At 37.6% G+C, this 12,116-nt stretch overlaps 3 protein-coding genes across 3 annotated transcripts; 2 read left to right on the forward strand and 1 right to left on the reverse strand.

The window, feature by feature from the left end:
- The first annotated feature begins 1,216 nt into the window (after nt 1–1,216).
- LOC124316129 lies at nt 1,217–2,455 on the forward strand. The gene is made up of 2 exons (XM_046781880.1): nt 1,217–1,297; nt 1,365–2,455. Exon 2 carries the CDS (start codon nt 1,407–1,409, stop codon nt 2,328–2,330), a length of 924 nt encoding a protein of 307 aa, XP_046637836.1. The 5' UTR covers nt 1,217–1,297; nt 1,365–1,406; the 3' UTR covers nt 2,331–2,455.
- Nucleotides 2,456–3,672: 1,217 nt separating this feature from the next.
- LOC124317114 (phospholipase A and acyltransferase 2-like) lies at nt 3,673–4,533 on the forward strand. The gene is made up of 2 exons (XM_046782742.1): nt 3,673–3,712; nt 3,780–4,533. Exon 2 carries the CDS (start codon nt 3,786–3,788, stop codon nt 4,356–4,358), a length of 573 nt encoding a protein of 190 aa, XP_046638698.1. The 5' UTR covers nt 3,673–3,712; nt 3,780–3,785; the 3' UTR covers nt 4,359–4,533.
- A 1,195-nt stretch (nt 4,534–5,728) lies between these two features.
- LOC124316395 lies at nt 5,729–6,981 on the reverse strand. Its single transcript, XM_046782323.1, has 3 exons — nt 6,604–6,981; nt 6,223–6,543; nt 5,729–6,153 (listed from the first exon to the last, which is right to left on the reverse strand). The coding sequence occupies exons 1-3, from the start codon at nt 6,857–6,859 to the stop codon at nt 5,960–5,962; spliced, it is 771 nt and encodes a 256-aa protein (XP_046638279.1). The 5' UTR covers nt 6,860–6,981; the 3' UTR covers nt 5,729–5,959.
- Nucleotides 6,982–12,116: the final 5,135 nt, after the last annotated feature.

Below are 12,116 nucleotides of genomic sequence, written 5' to 3' on the forward strand. Positions count from 1 at the left end.
ATCATTAGAATTCAGTTGGTCTAATTCTTTTTCACATTCTCTTTTAAAAGTTTGCAGCCCCTGAATCCCGGACAAATCACAAAACTCCACCATATGTCCAAACATAGCCATCAACAAGCCTGAATCGGGAATCTTCTGGTGAGTACCGTCGTTTCGTTTTTTCCTTACGAGTTTCAAAGCTTCTTTGGCAAGATTCTTATTCTCTGTGGACAATTCTGCTAAATACGGGACACAATTAAAATGAACGTGTTTGATAATATCATGGGCTCCAAGGTTTCTGACATCGTTAATAACGCCTGGGAAATAATGATCTAGTTGATCCAGTAGAACGGAGGCAAATTCGGTGTACCACGCCTGCAGCAAAATAGGCCGTCTACTCTCACTTGGTTGCCAATAATGTCTTTCCATCAAAATGAGTCTTGGGTCATCGAATTCCGATAGTATTTCAGCCATTAGAAATATTCAATATTTATCCTATTTAAAAATTAGCATTTGATGAAAGAAATGTGTAAAAAGGAAAGAACTCAAAATGAAGATACCCTTGTTAAACCAGTTCGGTCGATATTCCTACTTTACGCAACTGCGATTGCCCCAAATAAATTCGACCAAGTTGCCAAACTATAAACAGTCGAGTCGGTAAAGACAAGAGCGACAAGAATCTTGGTTCGTGAACGAAACGACCAAGACTGAGCAAGAGGCATCCCGAATCGATGGGTTTTGTCTTAGTCTTAGTTACTCGGCGTGCAGACTCCCGTATGGCTCTTGTGTTAGGACAAATTTCTGTATCACAGACTACGTACTGAAGGAACTCTTGACTTGATTATCCTTGTATGGCAACCGCTCGACACAGAAAACTTCAAGTTCAATACAACACTTTTCGAATTTCACAAATGTTTGTGTATAAGACTTAACTATGGCATAGTGGCAAGGTTCTCTATCTATAAATGTTTTGTTTTCTGCCAATTTTGTTGGGTCAAATTATACGCAAATACAATTGTCGCAATTCCTAAAAATATTTGATTGATTACTTCATGTCAGCTATTAGTCCTATTACAGATGTACGTAACCACAAATAATCAAGTTACGATGACGGTGCTCACAAAACTGCTGTTGTTGCTCCTCCCCCCCCCGTAAGAAGTCAATCCCTTTTTGCCCAGATGCGAGCTCAGTAAAACTACGAAGCAACAGCGAAAACAGGCCAGTTTGCTATTTCGCTGCCGACTTCTCTTCCGTCAGCCGTCCTCCAGTGTCTGTCGCTCAAAGTCTGTCGAAGATCCTGCATCCATCTCTAACGCAAGTATTGGACGATTTATAAACTATAGAAACTAAAAGGCTGACCAAAACTAAAAGACTATCCGTTGTAGAATATGTTCACACATCTCCTGTAACTCTTCAACATTGATACTATGATGACTTCTATGTCAGCCAAAACAATTAACACACCACAGTTTCCTGAGCCAACAGTCCTTAGAGAGAAAAACAACTTTGAAAATAAGTTTAACCAATCAAAACGTTCTGGAGAAACGAGGGAGGCCAGAAATCCATTGCCCGCGTCAATTTCACCCAGACAGGTAACTCAAACGCACGGTGTCAATGCAGTGTCACCAAATGCAGCAGAAGATGAAATCGAAAAACAATCAATCGCAGTATGGCATGGAACACACTGTCCCAGTTGTCAAGATCTTGCGAGCATCAAGAAGGAAAACATGGCCCGATTACAGCACCATACAAAATTCGGTTGCATTTATTCAATATACTATCGAACAATAAGGAATTTAGTGGAACGTGTAAAACAAATACAACCCAGCTCTACATCCAAGGATAACCAGAAGAATTCAAACATATTCGATCCCAAGCAAGCAAAAGATCTCTGTGAGTTATCTGCGTCAAGTGAAATCATATCGAAAAACCAACCCGAATTATTTAAAGAAGCGGCTAAACTGAGCGACGAGTTGGTAGGGCCAACTAAATCAGACAAATTTAACTGCGATCACTACAAAAAGTATCTTGAGTTGTTGCTTGAAATTTCCAAATTAATCGCAGCTGACGAGGAGCTCATTGGAGATATTGAAACGTATCTGAAACCGTTTCGTCAGGAACCAATCAGCGATGGAAGTATTGCCATGGGAGAATCTGAACCGGGAAATGACCCCAGAAAATGGCAAGAAACTTTTCTTGATTTAAAACATTCACCAGAGGATAAGAGCTTTGGCTACGAATTGAAAAAAATTGCAGAACCGCGAAGAAATAAAGAATCATTTGAGTTAATACCATCAAGTTACGTATTCAAATGCCACGGATTTTCAACAAGTGCGAATTCAATCAAATGACAAACAGACTGGCCAAGGACTCTGGCTTCGGACATTTTTCGCAATTCTTTTATCGACAACAAGGACGAATTTTGTTTCATTAACAGTTTTTTCAGTTTTATTCTTTTGCATAAATTTTTGTTAAATGCAACATTGATGCAATATACAAATTTTATTTCTCTACAAAGTGTCGCGTTTCTTATTTTTATCATGATGGAAGACAAAAAAAAAATTTATCCTTCGGGTTTGGACTATCGTTTAAGCCCAAAAATGATCTCATATATTATCGGTTCCTATAAAGCCCATAGAAAACAGACATCGCACAATAAGCGATAGCGGCAAAGAATCAATTCGCACATAAAATAAAATAAATAAAAATAAATGGCGTAGCAACATTTATTTCGAAAAAATGAAGTGTTTTATTGCGATCGAATGATCAAACTTTTCTACATGGCAGATCGGCGCTGCGTTATTAAAGGGAGCATCACGTGATCACTCCTCGATTCTCAAGTGACTGTCACGTGATCGACGCTCAAAAAGTAAACATCAACATGCCATTATTATTCTTCCCAAATCTTATTTTCAAGGCGAAACAATTTAAAGAAAATTCAGCGAAAGACCTGTCAATAACTACGCTTCGAATAGTGTCGACACCCAAATAAATTTTCCTAAAAGTAGCTGGAATAAAAATGTTGAAAGTTGGAAAGTCCCTCCCATAAAGAGAGTTCGATAGCAGCTTAAAATCAGATAACACTCTATTATATCCCATATGCGCAGATAATCCACTGAAATCTAAAAGGCCATAAAAAGCTTTGCGTCTTTTTATTCGTTTGGATTACAAGAACGACGAAACTCGCAAGCCATATGCTAATGAACGCCTGACTTTCGCGCCACCAGTCGTAAAGTGAAAATTCCAACTTCTTTTATATTCCAAACGGTTTCTTTTATGTTGAAAAAGATGGCGATAAAAAGAACCCTTTTAGTGGAATTTCCAAGGAAGTTAAGGGGATTCAGTTATCTTTGGCAGACAGATAAGACGTTATAAGCGGTTATAAGTTTATAACATATATAGAGACAGACGAATCGGCCTTCAAGAATTCGTCAAAGCAACGCAAAACATTTCCCAAAAAATGAAGTTGCATCCGCACCTCCCACCTTCTACCACAGCACAGATGCTGCAACAGACTGAAAAATAAGACACTCGAAACCGCCTCTTTATGTAGTTTATGGCTCCTTTCTACACTGCGAGTCATCCTTCACAATTTCAACAAGTTTTCCATCGCGTCTGCCGGATGGGAGGCGACCGAGAAAGGTTCTCAGCAGTAACATTGAAACTGCATCTGTCTCAAGTGCTTGGCAGTCTGGCAAACTCTCCAACACGCTCAAGTTGAGTCTCTACGCAGGTGACACACTACATACTATAAGCCACATTAAACTACATAATTTATAATTTTTTTTATTGGTTTTAAGTTCATAATGGGCAATTCGGAATCACAAGCTATCAACTTCACTGTTGTAGACAGGTGGCAAGATGTTGATGAAGTGCTTAATCACGCTGCGCCTGGTGATCTGATCGAGTTCCGCCGTACCATGGGCCTGTATGGTCATTGGGCCGTCTACATCGGTGACGGAGAGGTCGTCAACTACGGTCGCAAAAACCCTAGAACTTCTCTAGTTCAAAAAGAGTCTTTACGCCTCGTGGCTGAAGGGGGTGGATGTCGAATTAATAACTTGACTTCCGCCGCCAGATCCAAAAATCTGACTTCTTTTAGCCAGTCCGAGATTGTTCGACGTGCGACGAGCCACATCGGCGAAGAATCGGATTACAATTTAATTGATCACAACTGCGAAGTCTTTGCAACAAAGTGCCGCTACGGTACAGGGTTCACTTGTCAACCGTCAGAGAGGTTGATTGATGTTGGGCACGTTGTTAGCGGTGGAGGAGCCATGGGTTACGCCGCTGGTAGACGGGCGGTTGCCGAAGGGAGGTGGACTGAAGAGGAAGTCGCAGACTACCTTTGGGATTCTGCCAATAGTATGTATTATTAACTGAATGATATGTATTATTATTGATCAAGAATCGACCATGTCTTGTCTTTACGTATTGATTTATTCAGCCGGGCAACAGCTTAATTGCAAGATTCTAAAGTTTTTTATTTCTAATTACATTTGCTTGGATTGAAATACATAATTTATGGTTGCAAAATTGCAATCTGTTTTCCTATTTTTTCTTGACACCAATTAAGAGTTAAATTAAATATTTCGGCAGCGCGATGCGTATCATAAGGACAGTTCCAACGATTTATTAATGGAATCGGTCATCAAATCAATAAGAAAAGGATCTTCCTGTGCTATTTTGGCATCGTCGACGAAATCAGTCAGTGCTTTTTGTGTTACTTGTTCGATGTGATTGTTTATTAAATCGAAGATCTTGATCAACCCTGCGTAATTTGTGTAAAATTGACTTAATTTGCTCAGTCCGTCTCCCAAGAGATTAATAATCTCATTTCGGCTTATTTCTTTTTCGACATCAACGTGCATTTTTTTCAATCTTCTAATGAATAAGAGGTAATTGAATAAGTCGTTTGGTTACCTTTCCATTTCTTGAGCGGAATTTTTTTGAGCGGAATTTCCAAGGAAGGAAATGGGATTAATTTCTCTTTGGCAGACAGATAAGACGTTATAAGTTTATAACATAATAGAGACAGACAAATCAGCCTTCAAGAATTCGTCAAAGCAACGCAAAACATTTCCCAAAAAATGAAGTTGCATCCGCACCTCCCACCTTCTACCACAGCACAGATGCTGCAACAGACTGAAAAATAAGACACTCGAGACCCAGCCTCTCTATGTAGTTTATGGCTCCTTTCCAACCGCGGCTGCCGGATGGGAGGCGACCGAGAAAGGTTCTCAGCAGTAACATTGACACTATAGCCAAGGGCGACCGTGTTGAATATGGCAATTGAATGCGTCAACTCCCACAAATAAAGACACCAGGATATTGCAGTCTCGGTTACGATGTTTACTACATTCTCAGCTCTGCTGGAAAGGCAGAACGCCCCACTTTCAACCACTCGCGACTTTACACCCACTTGGAACTTTTCCCGTCGATAACAACATGGCAAATTCATCTCGTCTTTTATTTCTCGGAAAAAGAGAAACAAAAATCATGACATTATTATTGTAACGCTCCACTGTTAAAACGGTTCCTAAATTTTCGGGGTTGCCAACCACGAAAAAAACGGAACGCCCCCGAAATTTTCGCATGTAGCCTAAATTTTCGTGGTTATTGGCACGAAGTCCGCTGTTCTTAACATAACCTCTAAATATTGGTAGTTGCAAGCCCCAAAAATGCATGGTTACAATAATTAAAAATGTGGATGAAGGAAAAGATGAAAAATGTTTTATTCACAGTACCATTCGAAGCATGTTAGTTTTTGAAGTGAGATATAAATGTTTAGTACGGTGGAAACATGGTTTGTGAAGAGTGTAAACGGAATAATCAGACAATTGTTTGGGAGAGAGAGACATATGGAAATTATCTTCTCTCTTGACAACTACAAAAGACTGGAAATGTTTATCAAATCTAACTGCTCGGTAGATTTCACAAACGAACACGAACTCACCATCATGAGAAAAAATATTGACAATCAAACCAAATGCACTTTCTTAACCTCAGTTACTGCACTATAAACATCCTCAAAGTTTAAAATTCTCTCCAATTGTTTTAAAATGGGGACATAAATATACTTTTTTGGCTTAAAATGTTGATCCTTTCCAGTTTTGTGACGACCGAAATCTACTGCCTGAATAGGGAGGACGATGTTTACTGGTTCAATCATTCCTGTGTAAATATCAATAATTTTCAACTAACACATGATTCAATATGAAAAAAAATATAATCACTACTAACCAAAGTGTTTAACAAAGTATTTGTTTTGAGTAGACTGGTGTTTGAGTTGAGCAAACGGGGTTTCCTTGCAATCCAAAAGACTAGACAAAGCTGACATGGGGTCAAATTTGTTTTCCACAATTAGTCGGATAGCTTCTTGTAGGTTGGCTTTTATAGCATTGTTCAATAATTCTGTTCCAGCAGTCATGATGTACTGAATATTTACTTGTGTCAACTTTTGTTCAGCTAAAAGCTTTAGAACAAAATTAGCAGAACTTAAGCCCAAGTCGATTTGAGGTAAAAGTTTTGATCCAACATCATGGCCAGTATTTGTCGGAACATCTAAATGTAAAAACAGTTACAATAAGTTTAAGACTACAATAAACCTGAATTTACCATTACCTAATTTCTCTGTTGAGTCAATATTATCTGAGTTAACGATACTTTCAATGTCACCTTGCTCACTGTGTGTGCCATTTGAATTTCTTTCTATCACATTCGAAGGAACAGCGAAAAAAGTCAGATGGAATCTTCTTAAATGTTGTTTTAGACCACTAACTGTTTTGAAATTCTCTTTGTGAAAACACTGAGTTGTGTACAGACAAGGGCTAGTAAAGTTTTTATCTTGCACGTGAATAGTACTTAAATGGCTCAGCATTTTAGTTTAACACTTGGTCACAAAGTTACATCCTTCTATTTGGCAATTGTAAGATTCTAGTGTAATTTCAGCCGTTTGTAGTTTTTTCAAATGGGAATGCATTCTTTAACATTGATTTTGCAATTTTTTTCACACGAACAGTGTTCTAAAAGACAGCTAAAAGATAGCACAGCGTTGCCTAATTGGTCATAATTGTTTAGGGACGACGCAATCAAGCATGCGAAATTGGGAAAAAATGACATTAGACGTAAACCAACGGCAACGCCTAGATACTGAGCGTCTAAAGTTAAAAAGTCTTCTTAAGTTCCGAGCACTTCGAATAAAAATGGCGGTTAATGCTGGACGTGAGGGTAATTTTTGCAAGTCTACAAAATGTGTGTTTGTAGAGTTAATCAATGGATCAATTAATACGTCTTATGACATTGTCTTACAAAACGATGTTCAAGAAAAAAAAAAGATAACCGATCTAGAGAAAATTGCTCAAGTCCTGCAACAGAAAAGTAAAGATCTGTCATCGGTTTTTGTCTCTTGTGACAATTATTTTTTCCAGAAACTAAGCGATGTAAGACCCAATACTTGGATCAAAATTGGGGACAACTCGCCTGTAAAAGATAAAAGTGAAATCCGTTGCGTCGTGTTGAAAACAACTAGTTTTACACTCCTTCTTGATGAAGATAACCCAAATTCTTGTAGTGTGATCAATTCCACTGCAATGGTCAAACATGTTCCACGGCCAAATTTCTCAATCTCATCAAATGAAGAGTTTTCAAGCAATTCTTTGCAACCTGCCACTTATCAGCCACAAATTCCTCGTTCAGATATTTCTGACATTGAGTCTGGTATCATTGATTACTTCTTATATTTTGCTATTACAGATATTTTACTAATGAGACTCCATTGTAATTTAGATGGTGAATCCCAACAAGTTGATGATAGTGATGGGCAGCGTATCTTTACTCAAGTTTTCCCCATTGTTGACAGACAGGACAGGGAGTATGTTCGACTCAATTCTGCTACATACAAGTTGCCAACCTTTTTTGGCACTCGGTTAACTGAAAAGATGAACGATATCAAACAAAGTTTGACAAGTAAAGACTACTTAGCCATCTACGGAATACTTGCCAACTCAATCGAAGAACACACTCTCCATCCACACCCTGATTCCATTCGTTTTGTTGTGGATAGAATGCTGTCGAAGTACCCAAATCTAATTTTGGACAAGAAAGATTCCATTGCAACAAACGTGAGTATGCTGTTATATGTTCAATACTGTACTTAATTCAATTTCCAATTGCATTTCATTCTCTAGGGGGTATTTTATTACAAAATTCAACGGATTTTTGAATATAAGAGGAATAAAAACGAATGTACGTTTTCGAAGAAAGGAGGCCGTGTTACGACTAAGACATCTGGAACTGATGACAAGAGTCCATCCTCAAAGAAAGTGTGTTTACTACAAAGGTGGTATTTGTTTTTTACAAGTTAGTTGTAGTACTTTCTCTCTAATAATCCTATTGATTTAAATTTAGATGTCGACATGGTGTCTTACAAAGCCAATACGTGGCAAAACTGCTTGAGGTGTGTCGAAATTTCGGGGACCAACAAAGCGTTAGATATTTATGGAAAGCAACATTCGATGGACGAAGGAAAGAAATTGTATCAAACAAATTTGATAACGTTCAGCATATTCTACAAACTGCTTGTCTAGTTTTAAACCAAGCGGACTATGTAAGTAAAATTTTTTTTTCTTTTTACATTGAATTGTACCTCACTGACATTTGTTTTCTACTAAAATTCCAGCTTGTAGGAGAGTTTGAAATGGTGACGTGTTCTGGAACCTGCCGAAAATTCATGGATAACTGGGTGACACATGTACCGCTCATTCTGAAGTTTACAGTTAGGACGAAGAAGAGAAACGATGCAGTGAGCAAAGTCTTTCAAACGTACCAGGAGTCTGACATACTAAACCCATTCGGTAATGAATCCAATTTTTATTTTCATCTTATTTTTGCTAATTTTGTTTGATTATTATAGAGACTCAAGCATCCATCGCCCTGGAAATTCTTCCACTTTTGATCCCGGTCAAAAACAGAAAAGGTGTTGTTGCGGTTAATAATTTGTACTACGTAGAGGAGGTAATCGCTTATACAATCATTGTATTACAACATTCTGAAAAATCATTATTTTTTAGGATTCTGTCAGCCTAGAAGCTGTCCTAAAGGAAACACTAAATCGCCCACCATTCATTCTCAACATAGGGGATTCATTTCACATTATTGAGGATAACCAAGTTCCAGTACTTAAGATGTTCGTTAAAAATTTTGAAGTTGTCAAAGCATCGCTAGCGTTAAGTAAAACTGCTTAGGCATTGTATTTCATTGTTTACTCTCAGTTAACATGTTGACTTTGAAAAAGTTGTTTGAAATACAATAATTTACACTCGATTTAATGAACCAAGTTTCCTTTTATTTACATATTCTAGGGTATAATAGGTCATAGCTTTAGATCCTATAATTTGATGTTAAAAACTTCAAAAAATTAGTACCGTCAACCACGAATTTTTCGTTGTGGTTTATTATACGACTTTTTCGTATTGAACAACCACGAATCTCCGACTATTAATTTTTGGGAGCTACAACCACGAAAAAGTCGTGAAATGTTTTAACAGTGTCTTCAAAGACAACGTCTGCAATCGACTGCTGTGTAGTCTTGACTAACGCTCCGCTGCTATTGAATTCTAATGTGCCTTTGCTGATGGGAGATTTCTTTTTGTTGTCACAGACCGTCATAGACAAGGTAAGCAAGGCTCACGTATTTCGCAAACATATGAATTTATATAGGCCTAATTACAATTAATCTATAAATTATTTAATTAATGAATCGCACGAACAAGCAACATTGAATTGTACTTGAAACCGTTAGCAGTGAAAGAAATTGATCTACCGGTGGCGACATCAAGTGAAAATAAGTTTTTAATCAGTCAGAATTAAAAAAAAAAGCAAAATTTCACCGACTAATGTGAAAAAAATCCACGCATCAACACACACATCAACGCCGACGACGAAACGAAGCAAAGAAAACAAGAACTTGTGCAGGAAAAATCGCTGAATATGTCGGGGGAAAAACCTCAAATGCTGGACCTACAAGCTGACAATTTTAGTTAATGTCAACAACGGCGATTTCTCTCAAACGGATGATGTAAAACTCGAGATTATTAAAAATGGAAAAGTCTAGTCAACAAGGTGGATAAATCAAAAAGAAACGCTCCAAACAATAAGCCCGAAGACCAGAAAAACAATAATTAAAAAAAAACTTCTTGTTTTGCCTTTGTTTACACGCCAGCCAAGAACTGGATTATAAAAACGATCGAAACCTTTTGAGTAAAACTTTTAAGAGGGCGGCCAGCGGTGGTATTGAGAGTCGTCGACAATTTACGACACTCAGAAATATCATGGGTTGCCATGAACAGAAAACTTTTTGGCGAAACTTCAACTTCGAAATTCAAGGAACGAAATTAAATGTACCATATTCTCTAGACGCTGGGCCATAAAATGACACAAGGAGGATGAGAAATCAAAATAGAGCAGTGCAGTGTCAAACGGGAACAATAAGAAGGAAGTAGAAACATTGCAGTAAAGTGTCCTACTTTGACAAGCGGCTCATAGCAATGCAGGTATCGATCTCTGGACAGAAGTAAATTCAATGGCTAAACCAGCAGGTCATGTCCCCTGTGAATTTGTGATTTACCATTTTCCTTCGCTAGTCGGTAAGCAGGTCCTTTTCTAATCCTTCTGTGCAAAACAGATCAAAGAAACACCAATTAGTTTAATACAACTACAAATCCAATGATAATGTAATTACAAAGCTCACCTTGCATATCTTGGACATCACTAGTGTGGGAAAAGAACTAAAGAAGACGGCACTTTAAACAGAGTTCTCCAATCGTCTGCTTGAAGGCACCGCTCAGCTCAAGTTAGTACATTAATCTCTGTAAATAATTAAATAGAATTTGAGCCCATCATATTTGATTCTTTTTTTTTAGATCTACAGTTGATCCGATGTTCAAGAAGTTTGTTGAACATGTCCATTCTTTCAAAAGATTTTAGATCCAAGTCAAAACTTTCAATTTCTAACTAAGACTCTTCCAATACTCAAATACATTCTAATTTGACTTCATTTTAAAAATCTTGTCGTCAAATTAGGAACTACTCGAAGCTTCTACAACTTACTTTTGATATCTTCACAGCCCGTCACAGCCTATGTTCAAATTGGTTTTTGGGGCTGATACCAAGAATATTAATCGAAACATGATATATGTTTACCAAGTAGCCTAAATCTTTGGTACTAAACGCTTTCACCTAAATAAATTGTATGCAAAAAAACTTGTAATTAAACCACGAGAACAAGAAAGTCAAAGTCGAGCAATATGGTAAGCAAAAATTGCAGTCCTACTTGGTCTCTTTTCTAAAACTTGAAATAACATGACGTTCAAGCCTCAAAACCCGACATTCAACACGTGGAAAAAATCTCCTGGAGAGTGGAGACTAAACCGAGGCAAGTTCGAATCAATACCTAGGACTATCATAAGCTAATATCGCAATATTGTGTAGCATTCGCATTACACTAAATTTGTGGATTTTACTCACCGATTACAATATTCGAAATCGCAAGTGAAAATCTGAACATCGAACGGAAAACGTGTGATGGACTACTATTAGTCATCCGTACACGAACAAAACTCGATCTAAAAAAAGCTCTATCTACAGTCCAAATTCCGTTTAACCAAAATTATATCTTAAATACACAATATCAACTGCAGCGATCGAATCAGCAGATCAAGGATCCCTAATGCTGTTTAAGCATTTTGAAGTCAATTAAAAAAGAAACAAGAAGATTTAGAATTTAAAAGGGAAGTTGCTCGGGAAAAAATATTACGAAGCCAACGACAACGGCGGAAAGTATCCCAGTTGGGATTCTTTGATTATATCCGGGCATTCCCTTAGCAACCCGTGTATAAACAATGCTCAGTACAACAGAAAGGAAGCCGACGCAAAACTGCAAGGAATTGAAAAAGAGGTAAAACGAGTTGAAGGGATGAAATCTCCATCGAATTCATGAAACATTTCAAAACCTTGTCGAAAAAAAAAATGCATTTAAGGATTAAGGTTGATAAAATTATATTCTTATTAAGAGAAGGAATGAGCAAATGAAGTAAGTTATTGTCAAATTGGGCCGAGTTAGCCATGGACTCAGGACT

The sequence above is a fragment of the Daphnia pulicaria genome, chromosome 1 (genome assembly GCF_021234035.1).
Source record: "Daphnia pulicaria isolate SC F1-1A chromosome 1, SC_F0-13Bv2, whole genome shotgun sequence".
Lineage (NCBI taxonomy): Eukaryota > Metazoa > Arthropoda > Branchiopoda > Diplostraca > Daphniidae > Daphnia > Daphnia pulicaria.

Bases quoted from the DNA above. Each gene is read 5' to 3' on its own strand.
- LOC124316129 (XM_046781880.1), top strand. From the start codon at position 1,407: ATGATGACTTCTATGTCAGCCAAAACAATTAACACACCACAGTTTCCT.
- LOC124317114 (XM_046782742.1), top strand. From the start codon at position 3,786: ATGGGCAATTCGGAATCACAAGCTATCAACTTCACTGTTGTAGACAGG.
- LOC124316395 (XM_046782323.1), bottom strand. From the start codon at position 6,859: ATGCTGAGCCATTTAAGTACTATTCACGTGCAAGATAAAAACTTTACT. The intron at 6,544-6,603 runs GTAATGGTAAAT...TTTTACATTTAG, and splicing joins TGACTCAACAGAGAAATTAG to ATGTTCCGACAAATACTGGC. The intron at 6,154-6,222 runs GTTAGTAGTGAT...ATATTTACACAG, and splicing joins ATACTTTGTTAAACACTTTG to GAATGATTGAACCAGTAAAC.